General features: G+C 32.5%; 2 protein-coding genes across 5 annotated transcripts; one reads left to right on the forward strand and one right to left on the reverse strand.

Annotated features, from left to right (window-relative positions):
- The first annotated feature begins 6,629 nt into the window (after nt 1-6,629).
- LOC107899007 (two-component response regulator ARR5) lies at nt 6,630-8,615 on the forward strand. 3 transcript variants are annotated; one of them, XM_041111457.1, is made up of 5 exons: nt 6,649-6,967; nt 7,404-7,558; nt 7,659-7,744; nt 7,838-7,986; nt 8,079-8,615. In XM_041111457.1, the coding sequence occupies exons 2-5, from the start codon at nt 7,423-7,425 to the stop codon at nt 8,389-8,391; spliced, it is 684 nt and encodes a 227-aa protein (XP_040967391.1). In that variant the 5' UTR covers nt 6,649-6,967; nt 7,404-7,422; the 3' UTR covers nt 8,392-8,615. The 3 variants fall into 3 exon arrangements, with proteins under 3 accessions (XP_016680084.2, XP_040967391.1, XP_040967392.1); XM_041111458.1 differs by having other exon boundaries at nt 6,655-7,001; XM_016824595.2 differs by having other exon boundaries at nt 6,630-7,558.
- A 1,868-nt stretch (nt 8,616-10,483) lies between these two features.
- LOC121228190 (tetratricopeptide repeat protein 5) lies at nt 10,484-17,907 on the reverse strand. Of its 2 annotated transcripts, none has more exons than XM_041111459.1 (13): nt 17,540-17,907; nt 16,629-16,738; nt 16,418-16,528; nt 16,252-16,309; nt 15,018-15,107; nt 14,006-14,100; nt 13,759-13,812; nt 13,004-13,141; nt 12,412-12,469; nt 12,167-12,281; nt 11,272-11,344; nt 11,073-11,144; nt 10,484-10,910 (listed from the first exon to the last, which is right to left on the reverse strand). In XM_041111459.1, the coding sequence occupies exons 1-13, from the start codon at nt 17,700-17,702 to the stop codon at nt 10,794-10,796; spliced, it is 1,254 nt and encodes a 417-aa protein (XP_040967393.1). In that variant the 5' UTR covers nt 17,703-17,907; the 3' UTR covers nt 10,484-10,793. The 2 variants fall into 2 exon arrangements, with proteins under 2 accessions (XP_040967393.1, XP_040967394.1); XM_041111460.1 differs by having other exon boundaries at nt 11,272-11,341; nt 17,540-17,905.
- Nucleotides 17,908-19,921: the final 2,014 nt, after the last annotated feature.

Here is a 19,921-nt window from a genome sequence, read left to right on the forward strand (position 1 = left end):
CTGTAGGCCCATATTAGGGACTTTAAGATAAAATTTGATAAAAAATTGATCTGGAATGTAAAGTTTATGACTCGATTTTGTATAAATGTTAGTGTATAAGTCTGGTAATGCCTCGTAACCCTATTCCGGTTACGGCTTGGGGTTAAAGGGTGTTACAATAAATCACTTTTTCTTCTATAGTAGTAATATGCCCTTCGACTTTTTGCTTACAGTAATATATAGATGGTGCCTTTTTGTTCCTATCATATTGCAAAATCATTGAATTTACCTTTTAGATATTCATTCATTTGCAATTGGATGAACTTACTTCTAGTTATAAAATAGAGATGGGCACAAAGGATTGATTACTTAATTCAAAATCTCCTTACGTCTTCGGGGCCTTGCCTAAAGGGTAATCTACTATAAATCAACTATTAGAAAATGATTTGAGTTTGACTCACTCACCAAGTCGTAACCCCACTATTATACTTTACTCTAAACTACTCACTCACTCACCAAGTCGTAACCTCGATCTTATACTTTACTCTAAACCACTCTCCCGTTAAGACTTTCCCTTTAAAAGCTTAGCTGTAAATTGAAAAAACAATTTATGTACAAAATATGCATAAAAAATCAGTTCCTCAATGAACAAGTGCTTTTTTCACACACTTTAAACCTAACAAGCCCTTTTATATATAAACATAATATGGGTTGTTAAAATACAATCAATGTGAATATCTAATTCCTCAAAAGTAACCTTCGAATATGTATTCAATAAAGAACATATTGGCAAAGATCTTTTCAACATCAAACTCCTTGGAGATCAAATCTTTTATTTATAGGATCTTCAATCACATTGAAAATCTTAATAAAATCATTACTTAGCTTGATTTTTACACGATATGTCTTCAATAAAGAGCAACTAAAAGTCTTAAAAACAAACAATTAAAAACTCAAATTATTTTGGTAAAAATATGCCAACCAAATAAGGCAGTTTCCAATGACTTGCCAGATGTTCCTTTCGTTGCAATTGGCATTGCATCTACCCTTGTAATTGGCACTAATAATCTCCTCTTGGCATTTTGAACAAAAACTTAACAACACATCAACCGATATCAACTCAATACTCCCTCTTAATCCAACTAATCAATAATGAATTAAAACTATTGAATTCACTATTAATACGAAATAACAAAAACATTAACAATCAAAATGCATAGTAATCTAATACCATAGCAAATATGAGGTAAGGACAACTCATCAATTAAAAGTCCTAAAAATAGAAGTATCAAAGTATCATCAACCAAAAAAACCCAACAAAATACTGTCCAATTTTTTTTTAAAAAAAATAACCATAAAAAACCAACAAACAACTTTAACAAAACAATAAACAATTTCAACAAAAAAAAACTCATAAAACTAAAAACTTTCCTCTTTTGAACTCACTCCCCCTCTTTTGTTCACAGATACAAAGGTCTTAAAGTCCCTAAGTAGATCCATCTTGTAACAAAGAGCTTGAGTCATCTAATGTTGGAGAAGCTTCAATTGTTACTTATGATACTTAATATTATTTTCGAGACAAACAACTTCTTCATCCAAATGTTCCATATGCCTAGTTTGTGCTACACTCGAAACTCGGTTAGATGTTAAGCTAGTTGTGACTAGGGTAGCAACTAATGCATGCTCATCATCTTATTCAATATCATCAACTATGACATCCAATTCCGCATCTACTACAACATGCTTTCTTTTTTGTCCATTTCGAGGAAGAGTTAAACTCAGCTAACTTATCCTCATATATCTCATCCTTTTCAATAATATTTGGCTTTTGTTTCACAAGAATTTGAAATATGAGGCACGAACAAGGCAAAGTTAGCCTTACGTTCTTCATCTATGCATGCTTTTGTTGGAAAAATTGGGTTTAGAAATTGATTTTATTATACAATGAAATCAAACAGTTGTGTTATTTACAACAATAAACCATTTACCAAATTCGTACATATGTTTAGGAATAGGCAGTCTAGGTCATTTATCAGCTTTCTACCAACATAATCTTCTCCGCTATATTTGAACATCGACTTGTTTATAGTTTGGGCTCCAACTCATGAATCAATGAACACAATGAAAAATCAATTGATGTTCTAGTGGGGAAAATCAATTATTCTCTATAGAATAAAAAAAACTCTTTTAAAGTTAAAATTTATTTAAAGAATAAATCTCACTAAAATTTGATAGAATGATGACGATTAGTATCGTTTATTTGATCTAGCCCTTAGTCTTTTTTTTAGAGAAAATTACAAGAGTTTTAGTTGAACAAGAAGAAATAAATTAATAAAAAAATTAATCCCACTAGGACCACAAGGGGTGGGCAGCATACCCCGTGTCATATGGTCTTTAAACTTACCCATATAATTTTACCAACTCAATAACTTAGTTTTCTATTTCCAAAATATTATTTATTTAAATAATTAAAAAATTAATTAATTTTCCTAATTAAATTATTCTCTCAACCAAACTTTAATTCTGTTAAATTCACTACGACTTTACTATACTAGAATCTATGAGTAAATAAATTTAATTATCTTTTTCAATAAAACTATGATGAGTACTTAATTTAATTTTTACTCCAAACTCTAATTATTTAATTGCAATCAATTGCATAATAATTTGGAGAAATTAATTTAATCTTTAAGCCATCTCTTGCTTATAGAGAGAAAATTCATTCACTGTGGATTGTGACAATGTGATCTATTTATCTAATTTGTCATTTTCATTCATTCATTTCATCGATTTAGATGCTAATCTTCAAGGGTCGTACCAAGCTAGCGGAGGGATCGATTGGACTTATGTAATTAGGATTTAAATAATTTGTAACTAAGTTCTAACTTTTCATTTATTATTTACAACATTTATTGAGTTATAGAGTCAATCCACTAAAAGTACCACGACTAAGCTCTCCTCGTTATATACAATTACGAAAGTAACTTAATTTATGCTCGTTCAATGACCTTATGTGTGTTACCCTCACAAGATATCCTTAATCTTTTTGGGTTAATTTCATTCACCCAATATAATCCTATCTCATGTTAACCATTACATCTTTTATGAAAATGTCAATTACTAACAAATAGTAATTAAATCAGTTGTCCTAGACAAATGACCTGTGGTCACGTTACTTTTCCATCAACCATGTAATCCTATCTCATATTAACCATTACATCTTCTTTTATGAAAATGTCAATTATTAACAAATAGTAATTAAATCATTTGTTCTAGACAAATTACTTGTGGTCACGTTAATTTTTTCATCAACAATGTAATGCCTATGAAAGGATACCATTTAACATTTATCAGGTTATAAATTCTACTACTGTAAATGAAGTCATGTAATGCAGAAGTCATATACTAACATACTAGCTTTCGGCTCTATTACCAATTGGACTCAAGTTTTCAATACATCAAAATATGCAAGTCACACATGTATAGTCAGTTACTTAATCAGGATTGAGGTATGTCACAAGTGAATAAATCTATAAACGAATCTAGGATAAATTCAACTTGGGTCTTATCTGATATATTGTCAATTCAAACAATCATATCTATGACTCTATCTTCTAGGAGTCATCCACTCTAATACCAAATATAATGTACCCTTCTAATTGAACTTGATCGACAATATAATAGTTCTTGAATTGATTTGCTTAATTTTGATTCTTTAGACTACAAACTATTTAGATCACCTACTAATATAAGTTGCATTCTTGCATTATGATCTGACCACGTAATGTAACTTAATATTAGTTAAACTTTAGGTCAGTGAGTCAATATTTGTTTATACATTTTGCTTTGCGTAAAAAAACCATTGAAGACAACTACAAACGATATTACCTTAACAGTTAAATTATGAGCATTGGTTATGTCTCCTAGTATGCTTGGGTGTAGTTCTCTTTCACGATTTTATTTTATGTGTTGAATGCTTTAATGAATTGATATTGACTATTTCTAGTTAGCATCTAGCAACCTACCTTTAACACTATTAACAAATTGAATGAAAATTATAATTAGGGTGTTTCCCCTTTTTCTTTCCTTTTTTGGTTGTTATTGTTGTTGTTTTATTCTAATTCTCATCAGCTTTTTGTAATTTATTTGTAGATAAAGAAATTTTCGAACTAGTTATAAAGTGTCATGTGTCAAGGTAAAATCGTCATGGATCAAGCTAAAATAATTATTTTCAGAGTCGGACAACCAGTCAAACTGGTTGGGTTAAGAATCGGTCGAGGTATTGATCCAGAATAAGGGGTTGGACCGATTGAACTATAAACTAAGAACTAATTAGTTGGATAAGTTATTTTCTATTTTTCTTATTTTTAATAATTTATTCAATTAAACCGGGTGAATCGATGGTCTGATTGGTTCAACTATCATATCTATTTTTGAAAACCTTGACCGAAATTACCATTGGTGAAAATGATGATATCATAATTATTTTCTCTAATTAATTTAAATTATTAAGAAAAAATTAAAAAAATAAATGATCACTAATTAAATTAAAATAATTAAGTTATTATTTTAAATGATTATTTTATTTCTAATTAATTAAATTAATAAGAGATAACTATAAATAAAAGAGTTTAGTCTTTATGGATAACTCATATAAAGAATTTATATCCTACATGAAATCTTTTTTTTTATTGGCTTTACTATAAAAGAGGGTCACCACCAAACAATTCTACATAGTTTCACAAGTTCACAAGTCTTTGAGTTTAGATATCAAAGTTTGAAAAGAATATGTTGATAACTAGAAGTTTTCTCCAAAATCCCAAGAAATCTCTAAAGAATTTGAAGAACAACATAGCCATTCTAGAGAAAGTTGTTTTTTTATCTTGTTTGATCGATTTTTTTCTTCGAGATCAAGCCTAGAAGTGAAGTCATTCTTCCATCAAAGATCAAGACTAGAATGCTTTTGGATCAAAGCTCTCGTTAGCCTCTTTGCATCAACATAAAGGAGATAACAACTTGTTTTTAAAATAAAGTCTCGATGACCCTTGAAGCAAACTAAACCATCCAATATCAAGTTTCAAAAACTCTTCAATCCAAATTCTCTCTATAACTGTTTTCAAGATCAAGTCTCAACAAACTTTGAAGTGAACATAATTGATTCAACATCAAGTCTCAAAAGCCCTTGAATTCAATGAAGTCTAATTTTCAACCAAGTATCTCGCCAGACCTAGTTTACGGGTCAAGTCTTGATGACCCTTAAAGCAACCGTATTAATCTTAGATCAAAGTCTAGACAATTCTTGAATCAAAGCAGAGAATAATAAAAGGAGTTTTTCTTTGTAATAAATTTGTTTTTAGATATTATAACTTCTCTTCAATGTTTATAAATAAATTTGACTCCAAATTTTCCTAATCAATGTTTAACTAGAAATTTGTGTATATATTATTTTCTATTAATGAAGCTTGGTGAACTAATAAAAAATATGAGTTTATTTAATTAAAAAAAAAGTAGATTGACTTGTTTTAAACAAAAGATAATAATTTAAGATTTTTTAATATATTAATAAACCTTAAAAAAGAGGTTGAATGGAAGCTTAAATAAATTTGGAAAGAAAATAAAACTTGAATGAATAGAAAGTAAAGTAGAAAAGGCAAATCGTGAGAAGAAAAAATGGCGAGAAAAAGGAAAGGCGGGGTAAGAGTTAAGGATCGGATCGGATCCGATGATTGTTGATTTCAAGGCAAGGTTAAGGCGATCTCCAAGATTTGATATGCAGTTTTCAAAACATAAAAGAAAAGTCCGAAAGATTAGAAAAAGCTTTGTTGGTCCCCCCCACCCCCCAGATTTGTTTTCGACTCCCCCAAATCTCTCCCTTCTCTCTCTCTCTCTTGTCGTTTTGGCTACCTTTTCAACTCCATTTCTGCGTTTTTAATATTCCCTAAATCCCTTTGATCACCTCTATTTCATGTCCTTATCCTCTCATTCTTCTTTTCAATTTCTAATTTCTATTCCCTAACTAATTCCCTCTTTTCATTCTTACTTATTTACACATTCTCGTTACTCATTTTTGGTATATTCACCCATCTCACTCCATTTTTCTTCAATTATCTTTTTAGAGAAGTTAATATATACCAGCTTTATAGCATGTTGTGGGTAATTTTTTTTTTAGGTAAATCATATATTTATACAAGGTATACAGGCATTAAATAAACTATTTAAAATACCCTTAAATTATTATTTATTATTTTATAAAAATAAAAATATTTTAATAATTTTTTACTTATGTAGATTAATGACACTAACTCAATAAGTATATATAAAGAGATAAACTTTAAAATTATATATAAACTTTAATTCAAAGTACAATTTGATTCATGAACTTAAATTTGATACAATTATACATATAAAATTTTAATTTTGATTCAATCATACATATTTAAAAAAATAAATATATTAAATTATTTTTATATGTAATTTATTTAAAAATGATATAAAATCAGTATAATTTTCATGAAGACATAAAGGTTGAATGGTAGAAGAAGAGGTGATTAAAAAGAAACCAAAGTTGATTAATGGTGTATTAAGAGAATCAAAGTCATTATTGGTTTGAGAGGGTTAAAACCCAGCACGTGTAATTAAATAAATACAGAAGAATTAATAGACCAAAAAAGGGAGTGTAAAGGACAGAACACTAGGTGGGGTGGTACCTGCGAAAAACAAGCAACGAGGAAGATAAAATTTTTAATTTAAAATATTATACTTAGGGTAATTATTAATTTTGAAAAAATTGGATGTTTTTGTTATTGTTAATAAAAATCTGTGTGCACCCTTCCTAGAAATAGTAAAGATGCTGTTTGTCCAATTCCATCCGTCTTTTCAAAGCCGGTTGAAGAGGGAGAAAAGAAACGTATTTTTAAGCTGTTGTTATTTATGCCGCCGGTTCGGGAGATGTGTCGGATTTGACGGCGCCTTCCTCCATTGACCTCCGGTCAGTTTCCCTGCTCGATTCCGACCATTCACTGGCACGTCCCTCAATAATATTTCTTTTATTTTGACCAATTTATCTTATCTGTCACCACGATATTTAAACGAAATAATGGAAAGAGGCAAGTGAAAAGGGACAGGGGGCAGGGCACCGAAGTGGATTTTCGAATCCCAGCGACTATTAACCCTCTCTCCTTTTGCATTAAAATATTAGATTGCGGGGATTTCTTAGTGTGAGAAAGATTTGATTTGCGAGAGAAATTTTATATTTTAATATCCATTTTTCTTTTAAAAAACATTACACCGTATAAAATGCCAGACCATTGAACCAGGGGTGGAAGCCTTGTTTATTAAAGCCCTTCTCTTTTTTCTCTCCCTTTTTCCTTTTTTTGCATTACAGAAATCTCCCTCTTTGATTTTGTTGTCTCTGAGATGGCCAGGAACGGTGGCGTTGCTTGGATGAGGACGACGGAGAAGATAGACGGCTACGATCTTTCTACGTCTGATACCGAAGAAGTTCATGTTCTTGCCGTTGATGATAGCCTCGTTGATCGGAAAGTCATTGAACGCTTGCTCAGAATTTCCTCTTGTAAAGGTTTGTTCATCCAGATTCCCTTCTTTTTCTTCGACTTTTTTTTTTAAATTAATTAGTTTGGATTTGAATCGAATGGGGGTTTGGATTTGGATTTGTGCAGTGACGGCAGTGGATAGCGGGAGGAGAGCTTTGCAATACCTGGGATTAGATGAGGAGATTCAAAAGAAAGAAACGAATGGTTTTGATGTGAGTACTAATAATAATTGCAATTTCATCACAAAATTTCCCAGATATTGATTTTTCTGACCTCATTTGTTAGCTTTTTTTTGTGATTTTCAGGGTCTGAAGGTTGATCTGATTATTACCGATTATTGTATGCCTGGAATGACCGGCTACGAATTGCTCAAAAAGGTGAAGGAATCTTCAGCTTTTAGAGAAATCCCAGTTGTTATCATGTCATCTGAGAACGTTATAGCTCGAATCGACAGGTATTGTTTTTTTAAGTAACTTTTATGGCCTTAAATCATTGAAAAAAATTGGGTTAAAAAAAATAATGGATCTTGAAATTGTTGATAAACAGATGCTTAGAGGAAGGAGCAGAGGATTTTATAGTGAAACCAGTGAAATTATCAGATGTAAAACGCATAATAGATTACACGACCACAGAGTTAAGAGAGGGAGAACAAAGAGAAGGAGCAAGAGCAAGAAGAAGAGGAATCAACAAAAGAAAGCAAAGAGAAGGAGATGACGATCTGTCATCATCCCCACCGTCTACTTTATCATCATCAGCATCATCGTCACCATCATCCTCGATTCAATCAGCAACAGCACCGTTGTCTCCTTCAACACTGGATTCTCCCACCAGACGTCTGAAAATGACAAGCTCTGAATAGAGCAGCATATTTTACTACTAATAAAAAGGATTTCAACTTTTAGAAGACTAGACCAAACCCCTCCCTGCAATTCTCCCGTTAATATTTTTTGACGGTTTTTGTTGCGCTTTGCAAATTAATCAAAGCTCCCTTTTCTTCTTCTTTCTAAGTTTTTGTACTTTCTGTTAATTATATTTATATAATGTAACAAAATGGGATTCCAATTACTAACTCAGATTAAATTATATTTATTCTTCTTTTTTTACATATATTTGAGGCCAATTTCTTTTGGGTTTGGATTGGAATGGATGACTCTGATTAATTTATTTAATATTTTGTTATCTATTTATGATCTAAATCTCTAGGGGATTATTATTTTTTCATTAGATGAAATATTTAATGAATTAGATCTAGTAGATAAAAAAGAAGAATCAACTGACAAGAGTGAAACATTGTTTTGATACAGTGGCGAAAGATTTACAAGTCTGGCTTGACGTAAAGTTGACATTTATTTTTAATAATTATAATTATAATTTTAAGGTAACTAATATTTTTTAATATTTTAAATATAAATTTAAAGTGAAAAGACTACATTGACAAATTTGATAAACCTTTAAGGGCTCATTGTCGTATTATACCGTTTATAGTTTGAGAAAGTTCAATGTATCACATTTGTGCCAAAAGCGCCATATGAATCAAATTTATGCCAAAATATCACTTCTGTATTGCCTTTTAACATAAAATGTCCCTCATTCTGTAGGTAATCTTTTACCTATTTTGCTAAATAGTATTATTACATTTAATCTAATTCGTTATTTATTTTTTTGGGTATTTGATATAAAATGAAAAACGAAATCCCAAATCTCTTGAGACCTAAAATGAAGAAAATAAAAATAAAAATGAGGAGAAATGATAGGAGAGGGAATATTAGGAGGGGAATAATAATAATAATAATAGGGGGGGAGAGGTGTTGGAAAAGGGGAAGGAGATGTCCCCTGTAGAGGGGACTAAGTGGGAACTACCTCTCTAAGATTATGTATTTATTTTGAGAGGAAAATGCAGAGAGCTTTTTCAAGTGAATAGAAATGGGGATGGCTATCCAAGGCCGAGGGGGGAGACTCACTTCCCTACCACTATCACTATTGGGGCATAGCTGCTGATACTGGATAGATCTTTGGACCCTACATTTTGGCTGTCAGACTTTGATTGTTCATATACTCCTCCAACACCTTTACCCATCACCCAAATTCCACTGCCCTTGCCCCTGCCCCCCTCTCCGGTTTATTGTTATTATTATTATTATTATTATTATTATTATTATCTTTAATACCCAACTTTTGTTTTCCACCTTTTGCAAGGCTTTAAACTAAATTAAAATTAGATTACTCATAAATAGTATAAGAATTGACATCTTCCTCCATGATTTTTTTTTTATTTTCTTGATAATGGGAGGGTATAGGGATTTGACTTTATACCATTAAACCTCATTTAAATTATGATTTAGTTGTTGTTGTTGTAGTTAAACTATGTTGAGGTATTACAAGGACAAAAAGAAACAAGGAAGGAAGAAAGAAAAGATGTAAAATCCTAAGAGAGGAGAGGCAGAGCATGACCGAACAAATCAATGTCTGAGGGGCGGGAAGGGTCGGAATGTTGAGTTTACAGATTTTCATAAAGGGCCCAAAACAAGACAACTGCTCCAGCCTGCCAGCCCGCTGGCCTTGCCTTGTCTTGTCTTCTTTTCCCCTTACTTGCCAGCTGGCTCAACCTCTCAACTTTTTATTCCTTGCCCTTGTTCTTTTCTTTTATTGTTTTTCCCTTTCAGATTTATTTTTTAAGAGATATTCCCTCATCCATTAGTAGTGCAATGTTACTTACCAATATTGTATCGAAATTTTGGTCCTTGAGTTTTAACATTAAATTTCAATTTAACATAAAGCATCAAAAATTTAAATCTTGATTTCTTTGGAAATTCTTTTGGATAATGCCAATTCTATCAATTTAAAAAACGACATACATTTTTTTTTAACGCACAAATATGCCAATTTCTATAATGAATGCACGAATATGTAATTTCTTGACTATAATTATAATACATACCACACAAAGAAACTATTAAAATATATATATTGCAACTGCTGAGGGGACAACAGTAATGTACATCATTTGACGGAATAGTTGTGCAGCTGAAATAACATTTTCGTGCCAAGAGAAAAAGGCATTAAAAATTATGAATGAACGTGACAATCATAATCGAAACCATATGACAGACAATAAATCTCTCTCATTTCCTTGTTTATCAGCTGATCTATTTACACAAAAGTATTAAGGTAGGACAAATGAGAAAAATTTAGGAAAAAGTTAAAAAAAGAATTGACTGTAAACAATAGGCACACATAAATCGTTAAAACTCCACACAACATTTATGGTTTATGTTGAGCATAAATCGATGTGCGAATGGCCTGATGTGGGGGAAGAGCTTTGCCATTCACAAGCACTTGCTCCAAGAAATCCACACGAATTGACTTGAATTTGTAACACTGCAATCATTTCACTCATCAAATTACTCAGATTGCAAATTATATATAGTTTTAATGAGAACCACAAACACAGATTTCATGAACAGGTCATCAATGCAGCATGTTCATACTTTGAGCTCCTTCTCCCCACCAAAAAAAAGAGTAAAATCTAGGAGAAAATACCTTTCCTTTCCAAGAAAAGTCAATGTTACGGAAATGGGGTTCCAACAATGTTAGTTGATCTCCTTCTTTAATCTGTGACCAGAAGGTTTAATTGATTCATATATACAGCTCTGAATGACTGATAATTAGAACCATATTTCAAAAAAAAATGAGAAAAAGTAGTCTTGAGGTGATGTAAACACTGAAGCAGAATACTTACCGCGTCATTGCGTATACCATATACTGATAGCACAAAGCAACTTTGATCAGAATCGCACACCAAAAAGTAACTGCTAAACCAAAATAAATTTAGCTCATATTTTGCTTGACAACTCATCAGGTAGGAATCGAGAGGAAAATCTAACTTATAAATAAAAGCAAAGAATGGTGCATAGAAATTACAAGGCATTAAAGGTACTCGAGGAGACAGGTGCCTAATTTAATCCACTCTACCTGGGCAGTAGGTTGGGTGGGAAATCCCCCTCAGAATTACTGAAAGGAAAATACCCTGATATTGGTTCAAATCCAATTCAGGTGATCCTATTCAGAATTGTATACTCGGGAGTTTCATAGAACAATATAGTCCACAGAATCAAATGCAATCCTATATCATCTTTCAACCCACAACATCAAATTTGATCCTATACTTTAGTTCACAGCAATGCACTCTCATTCAGTCGAAAGAATTTTTCCTTCCCATAATAATGGCATATAACTTAGTTAAAACAAGGTAGACTCCACCAAATTCTGCTGGTTGGCAATTAGCATTTTAATCTCAAGAAGCAGCACTAACATTTTATATAGATCCCACTTGGAACTTACTTTTAGCCCCTAAGAAACCCCAATAGCAATTAAGTTTGCCGCAATATTGCAGACTAGCAAGTTGCTTGCGAAAGTCCATCTAATGATTTAGAAAAATTGACCATATAGCACAAATTTTGAGTATCTAACAACACAAATGATCTTTAAATTTGCTTACATCCATAACATCTTGAGATTATGGCTCCAAAGGACAAGTCATACAAGTTATATATGCTAACATAGGATAACTTTATAAGCACTGAAAAAGGAAACTCAATAAATAGAACAAATGGGAATTCAAGTAGATCTCTTACAGGGGGGTGATGTTCTCATGCTTAACAAACAATAGCACTTTTCCCAGTACAGCAACTGCTTTATTTGGACGTTCTGACAGCGCATCTAGAGTTGCCCTTTTATATGAGGAATTCACTAACACAAGAAGATGCAAATAAAAGGTACTCAGTGTATTCCGAAAATTGATAAAAATTTTAGCACGTAGCTCACTTGAACTTTATATAAACCAATGACTAAAACACAGTAGAAAGATCGGGTTGCTTACAATTAACAGCACCAATGTTGGATGCTAAAGAAGCAAGTCTTTTAGACTTAGAATGTCCCTGTACAAACCTATCTATCAAATTTTCAGTGGAAAATGATATTTCACAACAACCACACAACATTAATCAATAACAGTAAGGAAAAGCAAGAATTCTCCCATACTGTGATAGCCAAATCACTGAAAGTGTCTGAAACTATACTTTGTCACTAGCAGTTCCACAAAAGAAGTTTGCATTAACCACACTTCTCTTTCAAAAGCAATCCATGAACCCATGTATATCAATGTGAAAGTGAAGAAAAATCAACAAATTTGAAATAGATGTTCACAAGATTATTAAGATGTTCACAAGATTATTAAGAAGAGACAACAATAGAACCAAAGACAAATGAGTCAAAATCATTGGTTTGAAAATACATATTTAAAAAAGAAACAAATCTGTGTAAGCTGATCAGAATATGGGGAGTTATTTCTCCAAAGAGAAAGATTACTCAAAATAAATCACCAGGAAAAGGGCCATTGCATAAGATAACTGATTCGGAATTTATCCATGGCCATTCTATTGGCTTCTCAGAGAGGAAAAAGAAAACATTACCCTCAGCAAAATCTCTAGTTTGTTGAGGAGATTGACCATCTTTTCAACCTCTTCAGAAGCATTGAGACTAGGATCCTTTAAGGCAGCAGCTTCAAAGCCAGCAAGAGCCCTATCATAATTCTCTAGATATTTGTTTACCTGAACGTAGAAAGTCCATAAAAAACCATAGCAGAAATGACATGCAGCACATCCTATCATGTGGAGAAGAAAACCCTTCATTCGACCAGTTTACAGCATAAGATAACTTTATTAAAGTGAGGTATGCATTTCATCTGACAAGAGAGTAATTTTTTCAGCCTATCAATCTTTGAAACTGAAAAGGGAGCCATATACCAACGTAGTAGTCATTTTTCATAAACAGATCAGGCACCCATTATCTAAAAAGCTATTTCTCAGCAAGATTTTCATTCGAAACACACTCAGATTATGTTTGATAACAAGGATTTGAAATTCAGAATTAATGTAAATTGTGCCATAAAACATATGTAAGTATAACTTTCATGAATCGTTTTTAAGTTTACAGATTTGCTAGAAGCATTATTAGTTAATTTGAAATCCATAAGGTATCTGTGAATTTAAAATTCATCTTTAAATACCTTTTAAATATATAGCAATATTAAATCTTAACTAATCTGTGCATATGTGGTCATTTCATTCTCATTATTTATATAGCAAATGAAATTCAAATTCACTCTCAGATTCATCTTTCCAGACGTAGGATCAAAGAAAAAGGTGGATGGATGTAATAAACTCACAGTTGCACAATTAAAATACAGGTCCGGATTTGATTTCATTCTTTCATCCTTTTCCTGGAACATGCAATCAAATAATTAAACCACATCCCAAACATGAATACATTGTAACATAATTGCATAAATATTGTAAGTAGAAATATATGAACCGATTAAGAAAAAAAAAACCATTATTGACGGTACACTGACTATCATATGATAAGACTATATAGTTGAAAATTGCAGTGAAGTTCTCAAGCCACCAACTTACAGCATTTTGGTACGCTTTTAAGGACTGAAGAAGTTTGCTATGATCCCAAGTTCCGGTGACAAAAAAACTTGTCAGGCAAGCATTTCCCAGATAATCTGTCAGAGAAAAATGATTCCATGATCAGCATTCACAGTTTGCATGGTAAAAACTTAAAAGGCTTCTAAAATAATTAAAAGCAAAGGCAATAATGGCATCTTCTAACAAATGCACATATAATGAAAAAATGAAAACACATGTTTTGAAGTCAATTACTGAATTCGGGATTTTTTTTTTTGGGGGGGGGGGACTAAAATGCTCAACTCGAAATAGTTCAGTGACCAAACATAGAATAGAACTTTAAATGTTTTTGTGTTCGATAGGAGTCGTACACTAATCATAATAAAAGTTAGGCAACAATATCAGGTTATGGTATTTTACCAAATTTAGAGCTCCAAATGTACATTTTAATCTTTTTTTTCCAGGTGCAATTCAATGGCGTCATACTTTCACTTTTGGTGCAATCTCAACATTTTAAAGTTAAGAATACAGTTATTTAAAGTAAAAATGTTTTACAAGTTGCAACGTTTATTAAATGTCACAAATTATAAAAAAAACAAACTTTTGTTTGTTTCTTTCCATTTCCCTTTTGATATTTCAGGGAAAACATTAGGAAAAGAACCCATCCTCTCAAATTGCAGAGTTCAATTACATTTTACCCCAAACTAATAATGCTTTGTTAACAAATAATAGCATCAGAAAATAAATTCTTTTGACACAATATTCTTTTTCATCCCTACGTGACAGGAAATGCACCAAAAAAAAAAGCTTAAATTAACATTGCACCCAAAAAAAAAGTAGTAAATTTGTATGTACAATCTCATACAAATGGTAAATTTGACCATTACCCTAATTAAAATATAAAATTAACTGAAGGTACAGACTTTTGTCATACTTTGCTTCAGACTCATATTTAAGGCTGAAGAAAATTGGATACGTAAAGTTTAAAGCATGATACAGGTTTGAAGAATCTTACACCAAGAATTTCCATCCTTGACATCCAAAGTTATGGCTTCCCTGGCATGTTGAATACTTTCCTCAACCTTTTCTGCCTGATTATCCGCACCTACAGAAGACAGAAAACCTTTGTAAGAAACAATGAAGCATCTTTGTTTATGATAAGACCAGAAAAAAAGCCCAAATAAGAGCAACCGTATTGCTTGATAGTTGATAATATAGTTTTCCAAGTCATTTTTTAATTTCTTTTGCATGAGGGGAAACCCTCAAGGTAGTTCTGAATACTCAACTACCTAAAAACAGCCACTTAGATTAAAATAAAGGCACTTTAAAATGCATTAATTTAATGTAACAATAGTTAAGCATATTTATATTATTTCTGGCCTTCGATACTTCTCATCCAAATTCAAAGAATTTTGACAGTTAAAATTTTCTGTAACCAAACAAGATAATTTTATTTTAGAATTTTAGAAATTCTCTTTAATGAGATCCCTCCTCGAGCTCAAGCATCCAAAGCACTATAAGTGAATTGATCTTCATGCCAAACTTTATGCCACCAACAATGTACAGAGGGAGTGCACACCAAGCACTAAAAATGAGGATATATCATGACCTAAAAGCATCAACAATTTGATAGGTATCTTATTTTAAACTGCCATTAACAAAAGAAAAATGTGGCTGCCCCTCAGTCAAAGTAGAATAATAACTGCTTCCATTGAAATCCAGCATTTTATGGGTTTAGTAGTAAAGCAAGGATCCAACAGAAATTGCCAAATGTGCCAGCAGCAAGTTACCCTGCCTTAAGGAAGCGATGTCTTTTAGACATGGATAAGGAATCAAAAACAGCTAAGACATACAGAAGATCAAGAAACCCGTGGGCTTATACCAATATCAAGCATGTCAATTTGTTCATCAGCTCAAACAAGTTGGTTCCATATAAATCAAAAGAAATTCTTTAATACATTTGTGATTAATTTCTCAGTAAACATAAACTCATTTTTGAAAGAGAAATTCTGCTATGTGTTTTGCCTGATTTCTCAGGATCAGATTCTCAACTTCCACAACCCACCTAGCTAAGCATTCCAACACCACTTTAAAAAATGACTGATTGACTACTGCTAATCCCTGAAAGGCTGATTTTAAGTTCAAAAACAGATAAGTTGGCTTCCGAACTCCATAAGCATCCAGAAACAATGCATAAGAGAAGAACCAGAAGTGATTAAGAAGAAAAAAAAAGGAACAAAATCCCTTGCCTTGAGCCATTCTTCTTTCCAGCATTGATAATTGGCAAAGTATCTTCTTATTCGGGCCCTGTATGATACAGAATCAATACATACAATTAATTGATATGAACTATAAAGAAAGTATAATAACTAAAAACACACACTTAAAAGTAAAAACTCCAATGTGGATTCTAACCTTGCTTAATGCAAGATTAAAGCAGTTCTTTGCTGAAGTCAAATCTCCCTTCTTCCAAATGCAGTTACCCAAACAAAGCCAAGCATCTCCAAGAGATGGATTCAGTTTAACCTGGACAAGAAAAAATATTAGATAAAAAGCATAAGCCTTATTCAGAGCCCAAGCATTATAGCAAGCCATAAAAACAAGTGAACACTCTATTCCTGCTTACTGCTTTTGAAAGATGATCCTCTGCTTCCTTCCTATAGTCAGGCACTACATCTAATATCTTCCCTCGTAGATACTCATATGCTGCACGCCGTGCAGGTAATTTTCTTTGTTCTGTAGTAAAAGATGTTTAGTTAAATGTTTTAATGAGCCAAAAAAGTTTGATATAAACATAAGGCTAAAAAAGAAAAGATGAGAATTTCTGGTCCCATTTCTGTTTGTAATTCCATGGTGCTGTTGCACATCAGCAGATTATATCCAACATGATCAAAATATATATAAGAACACCAATCTAACAGAAATATATAGGTTGAAGTACGAATTCACTCCCTTCACCATTTTAATTTGACCATTTAGACTCTCTCAGTCAATATTAACGAATTTAATCCTTACACTATTATTAAAAGTTACTTGAAAGACAATTGAGAAAAACTCTACTGTTAATTTGGATAATGCAGCATTTCGGTCATAGCGTGGCATGACATAATGGTTAATCATCTATATCGATATATATATATACATGTACACTTCTATAAAATCCTATAACAAATTTCACGATAGTTTGATCTCCAGAGTCAAAGTAACAAAAAAAATTTATAAGAGCGCAAGTATTAAACTCAATAAAAATTGGAGCACAAGCATCAAGTAAAACATCCAGTTAGAATAGTTTAGAGTTAGTAGAAGTGCCAAATTCTGACATTTTAGACTGAAACATTTGTATAAATTTCTAGTAATAGGTATTTAAGTCTTCAGTGTTCTCAAGCAAGAAGCTTCAAATCCGCATTCAATGCAGAGTTGTTGTAATCGCAGAGGGATGGCAGCAACAAATTTGATAGCATAAATAAAAAGTAGAACCCAAACCATTTGGTTGCAAGCAAGAAGAAAAAAAATGAACAGTATGATTAGGGAAAATACCAGCAGGAATGGAATCGAGGAGATTGAGAGCGAGATCGGATTCGTGTTGCAGTTTAGAGGTTTTATCATCGGGGTTTTGAGGGAAAAAAGTGTCTCTAATCTCGTACAAATCATCAGCTACTTTTGTGGCTTTTGCCCATACATCATCTTCTTCTGCTGCCATGTTACTTCGCCGGCAAAGGGAAAGGGAGGAAGTTGGCAAAATGAAAACAAAGCCCGAACCCCTCTAATTCCAGCCCTGGACTCCAAACAGTTTCATTTCTGATTAAGCCTCGTGCAGGAGTCATCAATTCTCTAGTGATTCGCTCCAAAACGGCACCGGCTAAGCTCGATGAAAACAATCGGTTTATTTCGTACTCCATTTTAACTTTTAACCTGGGCGGGTGAACTTGTGAGCTATCGATGATACCATCTGCGGTTTGAGCTCAATTTAATTGGATTTTCAAAAACTAATCTGGACAAGTTTGTCCTTTACTCATATTAATTATAAAGGATTATTATTTGATACATCTTCATTGATTTTTTTTGGTTGAATAGGAGGAAAGCTAATTACATAGCATATGTAGGCCTAGAATTAGTGCCTAACAAAGTAACGAGTTGTTGGAGTTGTATGAACCTGTAATCCTTGCTCTTAGTGTCACGGGGCTAGATTGAACTGTGGCCCGTGACACTAGGATCTTGTAAGAATCGCCAATGCATGTGTAGCAGTGTTGGACTCTTTGTAAATGTGAGTAACATGGACTATCCAATTCCTATGTTGAATTTGCTTGATGCACAAGGTCAACGCGTAGTTCCCATAGTTGTCATCTTCATTGGTGTAAGCTTGGACAACAACTTTGCTATCACTTTCGAGAAGAACATGGTTAGCACCTTTGGACCAAAGTAGCTGCAGACCATAAAAAATCATCCACGGTTCCGTCACAACTGCAATACAATTGTTGATGTTCCTTCCATAGCCTATAACCCATTTACCATGTTGATCCCTAACCACCTCCATTGCTGAAGCAAGACACAAATTGGACCAACAACTACCATCGGTATTCAGCTTGACCCAATTCACTAGTGGAGCTTGCCATATATCTTGACAAGTCCTACCATTTGGAATTGTAACTTCCCCTTCACTGATATTTAAAGTCCAAAACCAACAGGTTCTCGGAAAAGAAAAGAGTTCAAGATGCACCCCTTTAAAAATCAATAAATTCCTTTGCTTCCATAGTCTCCAAATAACCATTCCAAAGATCATTGGCCAGTAGGCATTGTGAAAATGAAAGTCGAAACTGTTTTGTAAATTCATATAGATCCATTAAGAGAGATGTATCGAAAAACGAAGATGGTACCTGAGAGGAAAGAAACTGCAGCCACGCCCTTCAAGCTTATTGACAGTTTCGTAGGATATGCAGAACAATTTCCTCAGTCGCAACACAAACACAACATGATGGATCATCCGTGAAACCACGCTTCTGTCTTTCCTTATTTGTAAGTAACTTGCCTTAAAGAACCATCTATAGGAACTGATTGATTCGTTGGGGACCTTTAAAATCCCAAAACGTAGTCCATATGTGACCCCTTATATCCGACCCAATTAGAGGATCTGAATATAAAATGTCACATTCAAATGCCGAAACAACCTATTTTACTTTATTGGAATGGTAGTGTAGTGGTAAAATTATTTTTTTAAAAAATTTCGACAGCACGTCTGCTTATTTTACATAAAAACCCCGACAAAATTTAGATGTCACAATATATTCATATTCAAATCATCTCTCAAATCAATAACACATCAATATTCTAAAACATAACGCAAACTAAGCATATCACATTAAAACCATTTAATTAACTAATAATATTATGGTTATAGCAACAAAAAGTTACTTTTTTATGTCACAAATACATATTTATAGCCAAATGAATTTACTAAAAACCAAGTGCAAGCCAACTTGAAACAAAACAAAATATACGAACTTTGTTGAGTCTAGGATTTGTCAGTTGGATGTTGGTCACTCTGAGTACAAAAACTAAAAATACACCTAGCCTGCATATGAAAACAAGACCATTTGGTGAGTATTAATTTCAAATGGTATTACTATAACTTACTCAATATAGCATGACATTTAAATAAATGGACTCAGTTGATTTATTTCTTAGATCAATTCAAGTATGTTTTATATCAAAGTTTATCCAAAACATTAATATACACATGTATCCCAAACAAACCAAATGTGATATTTTAACTAACCAATCTATTTTAACAAACTTATTAACACTTTTTGCTAACGATGTATGCAACCTTTTTCAATTTTGTCTCATTTTTTCATATTACATTGCATTACCAATTTATATCAAACAATTCTTCTTGTTCAATATTGATGTTTGCTAATACAT

Source organism: Gossypium hirsutum, chromosome A04 (genome assembly GCF_007990345.1).
Source record: "Gossypium hirsutum isolate 1008001.06 chromosome A04, Gossypium_hirsutum_v2.1, whole genome shotgun sequence".
NCBI lineage: Eukaryota > Viridiplantae > Streptophyta > Magnoliopsida > Malvales > Malvaceae > Gossypium > Gossypium hirsutum.